Source organism: Ailuropoda melanoleuca, chromosome 1 (genome assembly GCF_002007445.2).
Source record: "Ailuropoda melanoleuca isolate Jingjing chromosome 1, ASM200744v2, whole genome shotgun sequence".
In the NCBI taxonomy this organism is placed as follows: Eukaryota; Metazoa; Chordata; class Mammalia; order Carnivora; family Ursidae; genus Ailuropoda; species Ailuropoda melanoleuca.
In genome coordinates this window covers 205,291,087-205,308,763 of record NC_048218.1, presented here as the reverse complement: position 1 = coordinate 205,308,763, position 17,677 = coordinate 205,291,087, and the positions used below count along the sequence as shown (strand labels likewise).

The window sequence follows — 17,677 nt, the reverse complement described above, 5'->3', positions numbered from 1 at the left end:
TATTGAAGGGTATACTAGTCATGGAAGAAGGGAATGGCACAATCCAATTTTGTTATAACAAAACAAAACAAGAAAATGAGACCCACTCTCAAGAGAAGAGATCATCAAAAGACCAACTGGAGACAACCCAAATGTTGCAATTAGGAGACAATGCAGAGCACCCACAACAGCTATAATCAGGATAAAGGGAAACACGTATATAACAAATGAACGCTAACTGCGGTAACAAAAAAAAAAAAAAAAGGAACTATGAAAAAAATTCTAGAACTGAATGTTATATTATCTAGAATAAATTATTCATTGGATGGGCCTGAGAGCAGAATGGAGAGAAGACTCATGCAGAGACACCAACAAAAATGATCAATTCTGAAGGAGAAAGACACAAAAATAAACGGCTGAAAACCAAAGGGGAGAAAAAGTCTTAAAGGCCAACAGGGAAAAGTTACTTGTAACATACCAAAAAAGAATTTAAATTACCACTAGATTTTCATCAAAAACAATAAAGGCCAGAAGACACAGTAGTAACATCTTTAAATGCTGAAAGAAAGAAAAAAGAAACACCGATCAATCCAAAATTCTTTTTCCAGTAAAAACATTTTCCAAAAATGAAGGCAAAATAAAGGTATTTTCTGATAAAATAAAACTAAGAGACTTCACATAGTACACACTTGCATTCCAGAGGGAAGAGAACTGATACTACATGGAACCTTAGATCTTCAGAGAGGAATGAAAAGCATTAGAAACAGTAAATACCTGGTAAGTATAAAAGACTATTTTTCTTAATTCTTTAAAATACAAAAGATGGTTTAGAATAAAAACTTATAATATCGTCTTGTGGGTTTTAAAGCATATGTAGATGTAACAAAGATGTAATACTACAATTAACAAGGTTTCTACATTCTCTGACGTGACGTCCTACAATATTAACTCTAAATATAGTTCACTCTTCAAGAAAGAGAGGGTTAAGGGTGCTGACCCTCCACGCAGTCAAAAATCCACATATAACTTCTGACTCCCCACAAAGGTAACTTCTAACAGTCTACTGTTGACTGGAAGCCTTACTGAAAACATAAACAGTCAATTAACACACACTTTGCATGTTACATGTATTATATGCTACATTCTTACAATAAGTACGCTAGAGAAAAGAAAATCATAAAGAGAAACTACATTGAAATACTGTATTTATAGAAAAAAAATCTGAGTGTAAGTTGACCCACATAGTGCAAACCCATGTTATTCAAGAGTCAACTGTGGTAAAAGAAAAAAGTATGTTGTAATCCCTAAAGCAGTAACACATACACACAGCCTCAGAGCAACAGCTAAAAAGCCAACAGACACATTAAAATGCAATTCTAAGCAACTTCAAATAACCCAAAAGGAGGGAGGAAAATAGGGACAAAGAAATTTTTTAAAGAGCAGAAAAAAATAAAATGGTAGACCTAAAATCAACCTATTAATACTTAAAATAAATAGACTAAAACCTCCATCAAAAGACAGGGATAATTGGAAGGGACAAATAGCAGGAACATTCTATATGCTGTTACAAGAGATACAATTTAAGACACACAGAGGATGAGGTAAACAGATGGGAAAAGATTATCATGCAAACTCTAGGGATAAGAAGGCTAGAGAGTTTGTAACAGTACCAGACAAAACAGACTTCAAGGAAATACTAGCAGAGGGAAGAGGGACATTTCATAATAATAAAAGGGTCAATTTATTAGAAAGACAATCATAAATGTATATTCTCCTAATACAGCTTCAAAATACATGAAACAAAATTTGACACAATAACTCCCACCACAGCCGACTTCAAGCTACTAACATGACATGACTGAGCGGGGACTCGGGAGAGAAGTGCACAACCCTCTCCCACAAGCTGACACAATCCTGCTCCAGCACACCCCAGTCTACACCCAATGAATCCATACCCTTTTTAACAGTCCACGATACGCTCATCAAATAGGCTATTTTCTGGGCCATTAAAACGGCCCTTGATACATTTTAAAGGACTGATCGCATACAGAGTTTGTTCTCTGACCAAAATGGAATTAGACATCAGTAAAAATGAGCTGCCCTGGGAAACCCCATTTCCCACTAAACATTTCTATGTAATTTAAGAGTCAAAAAAGGTTAACAAAGAAAATTATAAAATGTTTTGAACTAAGCAATAATGAAAATAAAACACACCAAAATGCGTGGAACAGAGGTAAAAATTCTTTTGAGAAATTTATACCCTCAAATACTTATACTAGAAAAGGTAGGAGGACATCATGGCAACACTCCCTGAATTGAGGGACACATCCAATGCAATCCCCATCAGCATCCCAGCTGGTTTCTTTGAAGGAAGTGACAAGCTGATTCTAAAATTCATATGGAATTGCAAGGAAAGCCAAAACAATCTTGAAAAAACATAGTTGGAGTACTCATACTTCAAGATTTCGAAACTTTCTACAAACAGCAGTCATCAAGACAGACAGGTGCTGGCAAGGGATAGACCTATAGATCAGTGGAACAGAACAGAGAATCCAGAAATAAACCCATGTGTCTGAGGACAATGATTTTCAACAACGGTGCCAAGACCTTTAAACGGGGGAAAACGGCCTTTAAACGACTTTGCTGGGTCAAACTAAAACAGGCACATGCGAATGAATGAATTTTCGACATTGAGCCTCACACCATAGAAACTCAAAACCGAACAAAGACTAAAGGTGTACTAACACTAAACCACGTAGAAGAAAACATGACTAAATCATGACCTTGGATTGAACGAGGGATTCTTAGACATAACAAAAGGATAAGCAACCAAAGGAAAAAAATAATGAATTGGACTTCATCAACATTTAAAACTTTTGCATCAAAGAATCATCAAGAAAATGAAAAGTCAATCCACAGAATGGGAGAAAATATTTATAAATCATATATCTGACAAAGTATTTGTGTTTAGTATAAAAAACCCTTACAATTCAATAAAAAGACAACCCAATTAAAAAAAATGGGCAAAGGATCTTAACTGACATTTCTTTAAGCACCAAAAGACACATCCTTAGTCATCAGGGAAACATAAATCAAAACCACAATGAGTAACACTTCTTACCCATGAGGATGGCTAGAATCAACAAGACAACATACCAAGTGTTGGTCAGGATGTAGAGAAACTGGAACCCTCACACACAGTAAAATGGAACGGTCCCTTGGGAAAACAGTTACGCAAAAACGGTTAAACATAGAGCTACCGTGTGACCCAGAAATTCCACTACTGGGTATCTACTCAAGAATATGAAAACATATGTCCACACAAACACTTGCTCACAGATATTTAGAGCAGCACTATTCGCAACAGCAAAGAGGCAGAAAACAACCCAAATGTCCATCAATCGATGGATGAACAAAATATATGTCCACCTGGTGCAGTATCATATGGCCATAAACATGAATGAAATACCGATCTATGCTACAACATGGATGAAGCTTGAAAACATTATGGTAAATGGAAGATGCCAGTCACAGAAGACCATGGGGATTAATCTGCTCAGGCTGCTATAACCAAATACCACAGACTGGGTGGCTTAAATAACAGAAATTTAATTTCTCACAGTTCTGGAGGCTGGAAGTCCAAGATCAAGGTGCCACCAGGGTTGGTTCCTGGTGAGATTGCTCTTCCTGGCCTGCAGATGGCTGCCCTCTCCCTGTCTCCTCGCATGACCTTGCCTCTGTTCTGCTTGGAGACAGCATTCTCTGGGGTCTCTTCCTCTTGAGGACACCAACCTTACAGGCTTAGGGCCCACCTTAGGATCTCATTTAACCGTCATTATTCCCCCAAAGGCCTAAACTTTAATACTATAAAACTGAGGTTAGGGCTTCAACATATGAGTTTAGGGGATACACAATTCTGCCCATAAAACCATATATTATGATGATTACATTTATCCAAAATATTCAGAATAATCTATTAAGACACATTTACAGACAGAAAGATTACTAGGGGTGGAGAAAATAAGGGGATGGTAGCTAAAGGATATAGTGCTTGTGAGGTAATGAAAATGTTTCTAAAGTTTTCTGTAGTGACAGTTGAGCACATCTGAATATATTAAAAACCACTGAAAAACCACTTAAATGGATGAACTGTAAGGCATGTGAATTACTATCTCTATAAAATCATTATTAAAAAATTCTATGCAATTCCAATCTTAATCCTGGCAGTTTTCAGAGTAGAAGTCGACAAACTAAATATAAAATTTACACAGAAATGCAAAGGAATTATAATTATTGGTGGAGGGGAGACAAAGTTGGAAGACTTATACTACCTGACTTACAAGAATTTTCATAATGCAATGGTAATCAAGAAACAAAAAATGAAAATAGCAATCAATATCCCACATGAACACAGATGCAAAAATAGTTCACAAAACATAAACCAAGTAGTAAGACAGCAGTCCTTTAAAATGGATATACAGATCAAAGAAACAAAATTCTAGAAACAGAACCATATTTATATTCTCACTTAATTTTAACAAAGACCCCAAAGCAATCTAGTGGGGACAGATCTTTTCAACAAATGAAGCTGAACTAAAAATGGATGCCCGTATGATGGAAAAACTAACCTCAAGCCTATCTCACACCATATACAAAAGTTAATTCAGGATGGATTATAGACCTAAATGTAAAAACCCAAACCATGAAACTTTATGAGGAAAACACATTATCTTTGTGACCTAGGGAAAGGCTTCTTATAGGTCACAGAAAACAGTAACTGTTAAAAAATTAAATGAGATTTCCTCAAAATAAAAAACACCTGCTCACCCACAGACACCATTAAGAAAAGGAACAGCAAACCTTGGACTGGGAGAAATATTAGCAAAACTTATGTGACATAACACGGGTGCCCCAAATACAGAAAGAACTTCTACAACTCAGCAATACCATACAAAGGAAGAGGATGCTAGATTATGCGGATCTTCTGTAACTGCGCCTCTGTGAAGGACAGCTTAGGGCTTTTGATATGTTCCATATGCTGCTCTTGGTAATTTAAAGCTGGGTTTCTTCACTCGTGGTACCCCTGGTCTTAATTCAGGCAACAATCACAATGGCTCCCTGGTCTTCCAGCTCCAATACAGACTGGCTGCTCTCTAGACCAACTGGACAATAATTCTGGAACTTTATCCTGCTCCCTTAAATTCAATCCACAGCTTCGTGGTTATCTCTTAAGTCTTTGTATACAGAGATTTCCCAATTTTTTTCCTGGCATCGATCTTCTCATCTTGGGCTTTAGAGATTTAGCATCTTCAGTTCTGAGAAATGATTTTATATTCTCTTCACAGAAAGGTATTATAAACTTAAAAAAACAAAACAAAACAAAACACAACACCTCACCTCCTGTTTTTCTCCAGAATGTCTAACAGTCAGACATCAGGCCGCCTGGGTAGTTCTCAGTCTCCAAAGCTTCGTGCCCTTTTATTTCACTTTCTGCTATTCTTCCAGCTCTATCACTTTCCTTTCTAACATCTGAGTTATCATTTGAAACATGAGTTCTTTCTTCATAGCATCCTGTTCCTAATTTACTATTGTAATAAGCTTCTTCTAGCTGACCATGCTAATTTTTAAACATTTTCTTTTCTTTTTTTTTTTTAAACATTCAACTTCTTCCTGTTCCCTTTTGCTCTATGTTTGTTTAGCCTGTTCTTTGACACAACTATTACTCCTTAGGTAGTCATAATGATAAGGTACTGAAACACCAACCTGAAATGCCACTGGCCTGCGTGAGCCTGGTGGGCCACAGCGGGTGAGCTGGCCACTTCAACGCTGCCTCCTCTCATGCCAATAAATGGATTTGCTTTTCAGGGCCATTCATTCTTCCATCACCACTAGGATCCTGATATGGAATTGGGGACTCATCACTCTAGATGCTAACCTTCTATCATAGCCAGTGTTGATAGCTCCTACTTACGCCAACCTCTAGGCCTCCTGTCTTCTGGGATGGTCCCATTCGATGTATTCTAAATACAAGCAACAAGTCGGATGCCAGGGACATAGGCTCTTGGCTGCCAACTGTTCTGTACTTGGGAGCAGAAGGAGATGATGGGCTTTTAATTTAACAGATATGGAATCTACCCGTCATCTCCCAAGCACTGGCCCATCTTACACTACCTTCTGCCATACCCGAGGCTTCAGATCCCGAGGATCTCCAGTCCTGCAGGAACAGCGGCTTTCCGGCGGCCTCTGCCTCTGAGCACCCTCTAAACCAAGGCTTCCTATATCCTGGTAACCTGTACGCTGCCTCTGCCTGCCTTTCAACTTCCAAAAATTTTTTTTTCCTTTTTCAAGTTTTTATTTAAATTCCAGTTAGTTAACACACAGGGTAATAGTTTCAGGTGTAGAATTTAGTGATTCACTTATATACAACACCCAGGGCTCATCACAGTAAGCACATTCTTTTTTTTTTTTTTTGTCCCCCCCAAAAGAAATTTGTTGAATTCTCGCCTATGGTGTTTATTTTCTTCCATCCTTCATCCTCACTGATCTTAAAATTCTTTTACTACCATTTTAGTGATGTCACAAATGGGAAAGTCAAAACGTAATTTTCATCTGTAACCAGAAGCCCAGAAATTGGCTCCTTTTGTTTCCTATTTCTACTGCCACTACCCTAGTTCAGAACTTACATAGTATCCCGCATGGATCACTGCTATTAAGACCAAGTTGGTCTCTTGCTGCCTTTGATTTCTTCCTGTTTTAATCCCATACGGTTTCCAGATTAAGCCTCTTAAAATTTGTTGACATCAAGTCATTAATTCTCAAGTCATATATCCAATCTCTATGAACCTATGCTTTTAAAAACAAAATAAAACAAGTACAAACTCATCTGGTTTTCAAGGTTCACTAAAATGTGGCATCATCCTTTTATCCAAGCCAGTTAAACTAATCAATTCATCTATTTTTATATTACAATTCAAGCTAGCCAATGCCATGTCCTCTACAAGTGCTACCTGCCACACTGTCATCTATCTTTCTCCCTCCAGCCAAACTTGGCAAGACTTTATCCTTTCTTTTCTTCGTATCTATGGTCATCCTTTGAAGTCTGCTTAAATTGTACTGGTTCATTAAACTCTCCAACCCTGCCAGGGTCAAAATCTTTCTCCCTTCTGAGTATCTCCTATGCGATATTACCTGTCTACACTACTCATTACAGACTTTGTAATTAACAAAATGAGACCATCAAAATATCCCGTCATAAATATTCCATCACATACACCCACATGCACCTACACATCACCTTCCACTTCATTAGGCATTTGAAATAACTTATAAGAATACCTGAAACATAACAGAAAAATAAAACATAAGCCAGAATAAGTATCTACAGAACAGGAAAATAAACCAGGATACAAAGCATAATATCTAAGCCAGAATCCTAAAATCTACCTAAACCAAGTGACCTACATATGAATTACAGAAAAAAAATACATTACACATTTGGAGGGCTATCTGCCAAAAGTAATTCTGATTTCAGAGTATTTGCCTTCAGCATTTCTAACAGCACTTGGATAACACAACCTTTTGGCCGATTCCTAATTCTGACTAAAGTACAAATATTATCAGTAATCAAAAAGAAAAATAAATTTTTCCATTGTCTCTAACAAAGATGCTTGTCTCTAGATGACAAGAACAACTACAAGTGGTTAGCTGTAAGCTCAAAATGGGGTGCAGTCAGGACACCATCTCTGTTCCCTCACAGGGATGGTTTAGAGAAAGTTCTCTGTAAAGATCAATTACCAGGGAACCATTTGCATAAAAAAAAAACCCTCTACTGATACATGTTTACTTACAATTGAGGATTTGTGTTAAAGGTGATTTTATAAAAATCTGTTTTCTGTGTGTACGCGTGTATGCGTGTGTGCGGGTTAACACCAGAGATGTGCCCAAGAAAGCAGCTACAGCGACCATGGGTGTGCCCAGACTCGAACAGAAGAGGGAAGGAAAGGAGGTGTACTTTTCACCATGTGCTTTTTTCGGACTTCTAAATTTTACAAAAGGATTATTGATCCGAAAAACAAAAATTCCATTTTAAAAAGCCCCCAAACAGATCTGCTCTTGGGTTCCTGAGTTCTTCCTACAGGTGGTTGTACTCCACACAGAGAGTGGCTGTATCCAACTGGAAGAGTTCAGCCTAAAGTCCGGCTATTCCTCATGAAAACTGCTGGCCTAGGGAACCCCTACTCACTGTTTTCATGAAGAAGAAACAGATACAAAGCTGATACGGAAGATAATAATAGATGTATACTTTTTTTTTTGAGAGAGGGAAGGGAGGGGAGGGAGAAAGGGAGAAGGAGAAAGAACCCTCAAGCAAACTCCCAACTGAGCACGGAGCCTGATGCAGGGCTCCAACTCACAATCCTGGGATCATGACCTGAGCCGAAGCCGAGAGCTGGACGCTTAACAGACTGAGCCACCCAGGCGCCCCTAGGTGTATGTTTTTGAGGGAGCAGTGGACCCCCTCTTAAAAGGAAATGGCACGGATCGGGCTTTGAATCAAGGCTGAGTCAGCGGAAAGGCGAGAGCCACAGCCCACCCATCTGGACAGGCCTTATACAGCTGTGACAACACACAACCTTCAGTTCGCAGTTTTTTATCTTAGCTTTGAATCAACCGTAATATGTGGGGAAATGTATCAGAAAAGGAAAAAGCAGATTCTTCACGTGTATCAGAAGCTACTGGAGAGAAATCATCTATCCAGGGGAACTAGTCCTCCCTTGAGTCACCCTGGAGTCCGACGTGAGGAGAGACACCGCTGGAGTGCTTGAGTACAGCATCTGGAAGGGAGAATAATCCATATGGAAAGAAAGACTCTGGAATGGATGCACTCCTCAATGACTGGGTGTGGTTTTTTTCTGCTGTGGGGAAACCACAGCCTTCAGGCTTCCAGATGCTTTCTCGCTGCATGAAGTGGGGCTCCTTCTGTCGCTCTGCTTCCAGAGACCACACATACCACCCGCCGTTCCAACACATGCATAGCTCTGTGTTAATACATCACTTATTTTAGATGAAGAGTATAAAAACAAAATAAATGACTAGTATTTAGAAGAAAATGGGTCACATCTAAAATTACTTTTAAACCAAAAACAACTAAAATAGACTATGAGGATAAACTAAATATAGGAATTAAGAGGAAACCATCAAGAAGTAAAAATAAACGAAAAATCTAAAAGGTAACAAAACAGAAGCTCCGTTCAAGAGTCAATGGGTTAGTTGTTTCATATTCAGGCAGCCGGAGTCTAACAAACCCACATATTTGACTTCTAAAACTTTGGAGAGGCTTTTCAAAAAGTTCCCCGGAGTTTACCTGGCAACACCGCCAAAGGTAGAAAAGTAGATGAGGACCGAGCAGGCCGGGGCCTCTCAGGGTCTGCAGGCCTCTCAGCGCCGGGGGCCCGTAAGTGGCAGGCGGCGTGGCAGTCTGTGTGTTCAAGAGCCAAGCCTGGTGCCGCCTCCGAAAATAGGCCGGACAACCTTCCGTGCCCCTAGAACTGCTCAATCATCTGCCGAGGCATACTTCTGCATGACTGGTAGGGATGAGTCACTGAGAGGGGTCCCATCGGATGCAAAGGGGTCTGAGGCAAAGCTCCCCACACGGCATGCTTTCCTGCAGACATTTCCGGAGCCCGCTCCCTGCCGCAGGCATCGTAAGGGACGGTTCGTCTCCATGGCAGGAGTGGCCTGCACACAGCCAGCTGTAACCAAGGGGAGGGCTGTCGGCACTTTGGGGAAAGGTAGGGGACTCCAATGACTGTTACCCAGCACCACGCCTTCCACTTAAATACATCTGGGCAATCACTCCATGACTTTTAGTTACCACCAAACTCAAAGCACTTTCATTTTCTGAAAGAACAGTTTAATTAAAGAAGCAAAACCAAGAGAACTATTTTCCACCAGCACTTCTCACCCAACGGGAACTTGCAGTGGAATTTTAAACGACTAATTTATATTAAAGTCATTTGGAAAGACTACACTAAAAGTTGCATTACAAATACTTTCTATCTTCACATGTCAACACATGTACCACCTGTGAAAATACACAAAAGCCACAAGAGACCACCTACCATTTGGTACAGTTGGTCTGTAAAGTTATAGAAGAATCAAGTTCTCACTAGGCTGTTGTCAGGTATGGTTCTGAAAAGGGATATCCCACATAAAGCAAATCCACACCCACAGCATATTTCAAAAGCAATGTCTGCCTGCAACTGACTATGATTAACATAAGTATGTCTGAAAATGCTCAAAGTGCTCTAAACAGGTGTACTATGAATCAAATTTAGAAGGTGGGGCGCCTGAGAGGCTCAGTCGGTTGAGTGTCCGACTCCTGAACTTGGATCGTTCTGAGACTAAGAACGTTGGCGTCCGGGACCATGCTCAACGGGGAGTCTGCTTGAATATTCTCTCTTCGCCCCTCCCCGTTTGTGCGTGCTCTCTCTCACTCAAAATTATAAATAAATCTTTAAATTTAGAAGGAAAAAACCTGAACATATCGTGTTTATACTAATAAGAAAAAAACCGCTTCTAGAGGCAACTATATGCAATATAATTTCTGTGGGTTCTCCTCAAAGATAAATACAATTTGTCAATCCTATAAACTATTTTAATAGTATAAGGTCAGTAGTGAAAGGCAGAATTTTACAAGTACAACTAGGATTTTTACGTGCATAACGAAAACAAATAATAAACTGTATTTTAATATGTACTTCTATACTAAAAACTAAAAAGCACAGAAGAGCATTTAAAAACATGTAATCTATATAAAAAAAATATCAGGACACCTGGGTGCCTCTCAGTTAAGCATCTAACTCTTGGTTTTGGCTCAGGTCATGATCTCACTGTCATGGGATCAAGCCCTGTGTCTGGCTCCTCGCTCAACATGGGAGTCTGCTTGAGATTCTCTCCCTCTTCCTGCCTCATGTGCACACGTGTGCACTCTCAATAAATAAATAAATCTTTAAAAAAATATATCATCTATAAGCCCAGTACCTGTGGAGAGCTACTTCCAGTAGGTGCTATGTTGTTTTTCAGAAGCAGAGAGGGTGTGCTGAGGGTTCACAGCACCGTAGCACTCTATCCTGCTGCTCCCTTGTTATAGACATTATTACATGGCAGTGAATACTCCTCAATGCGTTTTTATTGGCTGTTTATAAACTTTAAATACCACTTCATCCTAAGTGATGAAGACTGAGGTTGTTTTCCACTGTCTCCTATTAATACAATATTTTTAACAGCCTTGAACATAAAATTTGAATATCACTATTTCCTTAGAACGGAGTTAAAAATTAAAAAACAAAACAAAACGTTGGGCAAAAGCACATTTGGGTCTTTGTATTTCTAGATTTCTCTCCAGAAAGATCACAGCAAACTAACATTTCCATCTGACTACAGAAATTCCATCTCCCTACACTCTTTGCCAACACGCATTATAATAATTTCTTTTTAAAACTTTCCAGTTTTGGTGTAAAAAATTTCATTTTTCTTTTTTTTTTTTTTTTTTAAGATTTTATTTGAGAGAGAGAGAGAGAAAGCATGAACAGGGGGAGCGGCGGGGGGAGAAGCAGGCTCCCCACTGAGCAGGGAGCCCAACACAGGACTCGACCCCAGGACCCCGGGATCATGACCTGAGCTGAAGGCAGACACTTAACTGACTGAGCCACCCAGGCGCCCCTAATTCTTCATTTCTTCAAAAATTATGAGGTGGGATATTTTCTCATTTGCATTTCTTCTGTGAATCAGTTACGTCCTTTAGAGCCCTACTTTCAAAGCACGGATAAATAAATATGAGAACAGTAGCTTACATTTGGAAAAATTATAAAATACCTTTATGTTTAAGCTTATTTGATGTAAACCATGTTCAATAGGTGAGCAAAACGTATCAACTTAAGACTACTAAAACAAAAACAAAAGCAAGCAAACAAAAGTACAAGATGAAAATGTCCACGGGCACCTGTGTGGCTCAGTGGGTTAAGGATCTGCCTTTGGCTCAGGTCATGATCTCAGGGTCCTGGGATCAAGCCCCACATGGGGCTCCCTGCTCAGTGGTGAGTCTGCTTCTCCCTCTTCCTCTGCCCCTCCCCCACCTCTGCTCCTGCTCTCTCCCTCTCAAATAAATAAATCATTAAAATCTTAAAAAAAAAAATAAAGATGAAAATATCCAAATACATTCATTGGGCTAGATAGTTATTTCAAAGTAGACATGGATCATCATGAATGTATTGTGAGAAGAATTTGTTATTTTTTTTGGCTTGATCTGCTTTTCTGTGAGATTTTGAGTTTCTAGAAAAGAGAAGTTTGCAGCAGACAGGCCAAGGAAGTGGAAAGGCCACCACCTGGAATATTCCCCTCATGCCCACAGCTCCTGTGGGAGAGCTGGCAAGGGGCTAAGCGTGTCGACCTGAGAAGAACGACGGCAGCAGCCGGGACGCGACCGCACAGCTGGCAGGGACCGAGCAGCAGCAGGACCAGCATGTCCTGGCATGTCCTGGCATGTTAGCCCTGCAAAGCATATGCTGCAGGCAGCCCAGCGCTCAGCAGATTTACTCTGGGTGAAGAAGTGCCCCCAACTCCAGGGACTGTGAACTGTGTCACATAGTATCAGGATGGAGATTAAATATAAATCCTGAGTATGCTTATGTTGTAACCTCCTGGGAGGTAAACAGCCAAGACTAGGAAATAGGAATGTGATTCTTAGTGTACTGGTTGGGGAAAAAGGAGACTTTGAAAAAAAACAGGGTAAGAAAATAGAATAAACTATTTCAGCCCACAGCACTATAGGGTTTAAAAACCAGAAACTTCAACGTTGAGGAGAACTCGCAGGCATAAGGAAAAAAAAGAAAGACGTCAACGTACAGGTATCTTTTGATTCCAAGGCAAAAATCATGATTTGAGGTGTATATTGACCCAAATAAAAAAGGATTTTTGACCTCAAAACAAGGGGTAGGCAAAAACAGAAACTTCAACCACACAGCCTGGCGGGCAGACTCGATCACATGGGCTGCTCTCAGTTACGCCACAAGGACCCATGCATCACCCCTAAGTATAACGGTGTCAATAAACCGAAAAAGAAATTACATTACCTATTTCAAGCTCAAAAGAAAGAACACCTACTATTATTTACACACTTGACTGTTAGATACCCACCTGCACAGAATGCACTCCTATATTTTACAGCCCCCCCCCTCCGCAAAAAGTCACTGTATTGTAATTACAGTTGACCCCTGCTTCAACAACAGGGATTTGAACCGTGTGGGGTGGATTCAACTTAAATGTGGATGTGTTTTCGATAAATACAGTACAGTACTATGAATATTTTCTTTTCCTTATGATTTTAATAACTTTTTTTCTAACTTACTGTATTGTAAGAACACAGTAAACGACACATGGAACATACAAAATACGTGTTAATTGACTGTTTATGTTATCTGTAAGGCTTCCAGTCAACAGAAGGCTATTACATTTTTGGGGGAGTCATGTTCCATGCAGAGTTTTGACTGCACAGGAGGTCATCGCTCCTAACTCCCATGTTGTTCAAGGGTCAACTGTACGGTACGTAAGACATCACAGTAAGTCAGAACTGAAGAGATGGAAGCACTGAACAGGCAGACATGCAGTGAGGAGCAGGGGCTGGAGGCTAAAACTTTAGAAGAAAAATGAAGCCTTTGAGCAGTGGTTGGAAACAAAGTGGACTGAACGAGATCTTTCTGACTGCAGATGCTCTGGGACTTTTTCTTTCCCAAAATACCCTTCTCTTTCCTCTGCCATTCTGAGTTAAAAAGTCAAGAAAACTGTTTACACTGCGTAAATAAGGCTCTAAGAATATTTGTTTCACATTCAGAAGCAGGGTATCTTCTCTAGAAAGCATGTCACATATGTTTCTCCAGGGTAAACTAAGGGTAAAAATCTAGCTGTTAGCTACCAGCCAGAGTCAGGAAGGAAAAAGGATCCCTCTTGTCTCTCAAGTAGCTTTCCGTCTCCCGTTTCTAAGCCATTCTCCTGCAGCGACTCCTGACAAAGCTCGTCTGCCTCTGAAGAGTGGACAGTGAAGCACACATCTGCTCCTTCTTCCCAGGACCCACAGCACCTGCTACCCTGAAACGGAACCTGACAATCTCAAGTGGTAGATGTCACCGTAAGCCAGCCCGTGGGAGATTATTTTAAGAGGTGATTCAGTAAGTGGTTACACGGGAGACTGAATACATACCCGGAGAGAAAACGTTAAGAAAATTTGGCGCATCACGCAAACGGAGGTGGGGCTCGAGCTTGCAGTGGTGTTTCAGACAGTGCGGTCTCAGCAAACTTCAGCAGAAGTAAAGATGTGTTCTAGAAAGCTATGTCCAGTGCCCTAAAGTTCTAGTTGTGACAACAACACGGACCCTGAAAATGCAGGCGAGGGGGGGAGTGGATTTTATGATTTACAATAATTAATAAATACAAATAGACATTCTTACTGTCACACCTGTATCCCAAAAGTTAACATCGTAAGTTCAAAACACTCTTCTGTGGAACTTCATGAGGAAAATATAGAAAATACTTTGAGAACCGTGATTCCTTCAGACACAAAATCTGAAGGCAGTCGGCGGATCGAGGCAGGTTCGAGGGTCAGCCCACTGAGCCATCTGAGGACGGGCATCATCTACTGGTGCTGCTGCAGCAATCTGGCAAGTTACACACGCCTCTGGAGAACTGGTTTCCGACACCAACAGAGGGTCACTCCCATCACCCCTCAGGGGCAACGTGAACCTTGAAGGTGAGCTGGCTCTCAGCACAGTGCCTGACCCAAGAGACTCAAAACTGTAGCTGTTATTCGTAAATATCTAAATTACAGTAAAATATTTTAGACTCAGGCCAGACTCTCCACTCTTAATAAATGTATGAAGCTGTTATGTTCTCAGACAAAACTGGAAGGAAAAGAATACTCAATTGAAGAGCAGCATTCCTAAAAATTTTAAAACTGCAGAACAACTACATATTATAATTATTTGTAGAATACAAGAATTCAGTAATTGCCACAAGCAAAGTCTCTACGTTCTCAGAGTTCTAAGAGCCTAACACTATACTGGACAAAGACCCAATACGATTTAGCCAAAAATGACATATTAAGAAATTCCCCAGAGGCAGATCAGCAATTAAATGTCCGTGGTCTCCACACCAGGGCTCCCCTGGGGGGTTTTTTTGCACACCAGAAATCCAGCCAAGTGCCTTGTCTCACCACTGGAATCACCATTTTCAGTTGTATTACTTACAAGATTTAAAAAAAAAAAAAAAAAAAGTCGTACACTTAAGCAAGTCACAACCCTCTTTGAGTGGCGTAATGTCCTCTCGTTTGTCAAAGATTCTTTGAAGGTTTTCTGTGTCCTATGACCTAGCAATCGCACTCCTAGCTATCCACCCAAAATAACTGAAAACACCTGTCCACACAAAAATTCACCTACAATATTCATAACGGAATCATTCATTAACATCCAAAGGGTGGAAACAATCCAGATGTCCCGTCACTGACGAGCAGGTGAACAAAATGCAGCATCTAGGGTGCCTGGCTGGCCCAGTCAGTTAAGCATCTGCCTTCAGCTCAGGTCATGATCCCAGGATCCTGGGATCGAGTCCCACATCGGGCTCCCTGCTTAGTGGGGAGTCTACTCCTCCCTCTGCTGCTCCCCCTGCTTGTACGCACTCTGTCAAGTAAATAAAACCTACCAAAAAAAAAAAAAAAACCCAAAAACGCAGCATCTCTCCAGATGATTCAGCCGTACAAAGGAATGACGCGCTGACACGTGATACAACAAGGATGAAGACAAAACACTATGCTAAGTGAAAAAGGCCAGTCTCAAAAGGCTACATATTATGTGATTCCATGTATCCAAAAAGTCTAGAGTAGGCAAACGCATCGAGACAGAAAGTAGATTAGTGGTTGCCACGACGGAGGGGAGGGAGAATGGAAAGTGACTGCTAATGGCTAATGTCTTCTTTTGGGGTGATGGAAATTTCCACAATTAGTGTCGACGGCTGCAGAGCTTTGGGAATACACTAAAAATCACTTTAAAGAAGGGTGAATTTTTTTCACACCCACCCAGGCACGCCAAAAATAAATTAATTTTTATAGTATGTGAGGTGTGTCTCAATTAAACTTTTTTTTTTTTTTAACAATGTAAACGTACGTGCACCTATGAACGTGTACTCTGGTAACTTTTAAGTTTATGTTGAGCTAGACATGTAGCTTCATATCTATTTAAAGGAATGCTAATTTGGGGAGAAAGACTAAAATATCCGCATAGCTGAGGGTATACTGGAATATCACAAAACCAAGTTTGAAGACTATTGATACACACTAAAAATTTACACTTAGATCTCCACTGAGCTAGCACCTTTATCAACTACTAGACAGAGCCAGCGAATCAGGAGCAATCTGCTCTCTAGTGAGTTAGCTTAAATTTCAATTTCTTACATTCGGTCAGAATCCAGAAACCCTGCAAGTGTATCATCGAGTACATAATGGAGAACAGAAGCTACAATGCTTACACCCTCATGACCTTTGTGGCATTCAGAGAGTCCCTCGCGCACACCACGGACCACATAATGAGTGAGTGAAATACCTTAATACCATATTTGTAAAACAAGGTCGTAACCGTAAAACACTGTGCTCTATGTGTAACCCTTTAGAGGAGGGTCAGGAAACTGTTCCCATAAAGGGCCGGACAGCAGATATTTCTGGCTTCGGGGACCAGACCATTTCTGATGCAACGACTCCACTCAGCACCCAAAGCACGAGGGTGGCCACAGACGATACAGAAACCAACAACTTTCTGCAACGACAGAAGTAGTCTGCCACCGACCAAGCACTTGAAATACAGAAACCATGACTTAGGAACTGTTCGTTTTAGTGACTGCAAATGTAAACAGCCACATGGAGCGAGGAACTACCACGCTGAACAGCACTGCTTTAGACTAACTAGCCAATTTCACTTCTGGTCAAAAAACTTAAAGAGTGAGTTAATTTTTAAAGCTAAAAAAGAACTCTGATTATATCACAGGGTGAACTGGAAAGAGAAAACCCGATGTAAAACTTCTAACAAGTCACAGATGACACTATAAGTAATCAAAATTCTAAACAAATGAATTTCAGCTCAAGCAGTAGGATACGTGTAGAGTTCCATGTATCTGGATTTCGCCATACTTTGTCTGGTATATACTTGCTGGATTCCAGCTCTGAGGTCGTCCCATATCTGGTCAAGGCCAATCTGCTTCAGTCCATGAGGATTCTGACTCCTGTTTGATGACATTGTGAGTAATATTCTGAAGTCGTCCAGTGTAGCAATCCTTATGCAAGGTACAGCTAATTCTCCATTAGATGAAAATATACAGTATCATTCCAAATTTATTCACAGCAGCTCAGAAAGGATGTCCTTTAAATGTAGAGAATGAAATCTCATTGCAGGCAAACCTAAAGAAGAAATAAAGCAAATTAATGGATTCTTTCTTGACATCCTGGGGTGGGTATTAGGGTGCCTGCCCACAGATAGAAACATTCAGTCTGTAGGCATTAGTGGGTACGGACCACGCTCATCTAGAGATTATTTCCCTTTCTCTGTGGAAACAAACTCTTATGATCTACGTACAGAAATACGCTTACTTAGAGATTTAGTTTGGA

At 40.3% G+C, this 17,677-nt stretch overlaps 1 protein-coding gene across 2 annotated transcripts in view; it reads right to left on the bottom strand.

The window, feature by feature from the left end:
• CUL1 (cullin 1) overlaps positions 1-17,502 on the bottom strand; it is a 66,156-nt gene extending 48,654 nt beyond the window's left edge. Inside the window, exon 1 of one of the 2 annotated variants that reach the window (XM_034638972.1) lies at positions 17,170-17,502. In XM_034638972.1, the coding sequence (XP_034494863.1) occupies positions 17,170-17,309 (140 nt within the window). In that variant the 5' untranslated portion in view covers positions 17,310-17,502. The remainder of the gene's footprint in view (positions 1-17,169) is intronic. The other variant, XM_002923770.4, reaches the window with a different exon arrangement.
• Positions 17,503-17,677: the final 175 nt, after the last annotated feature.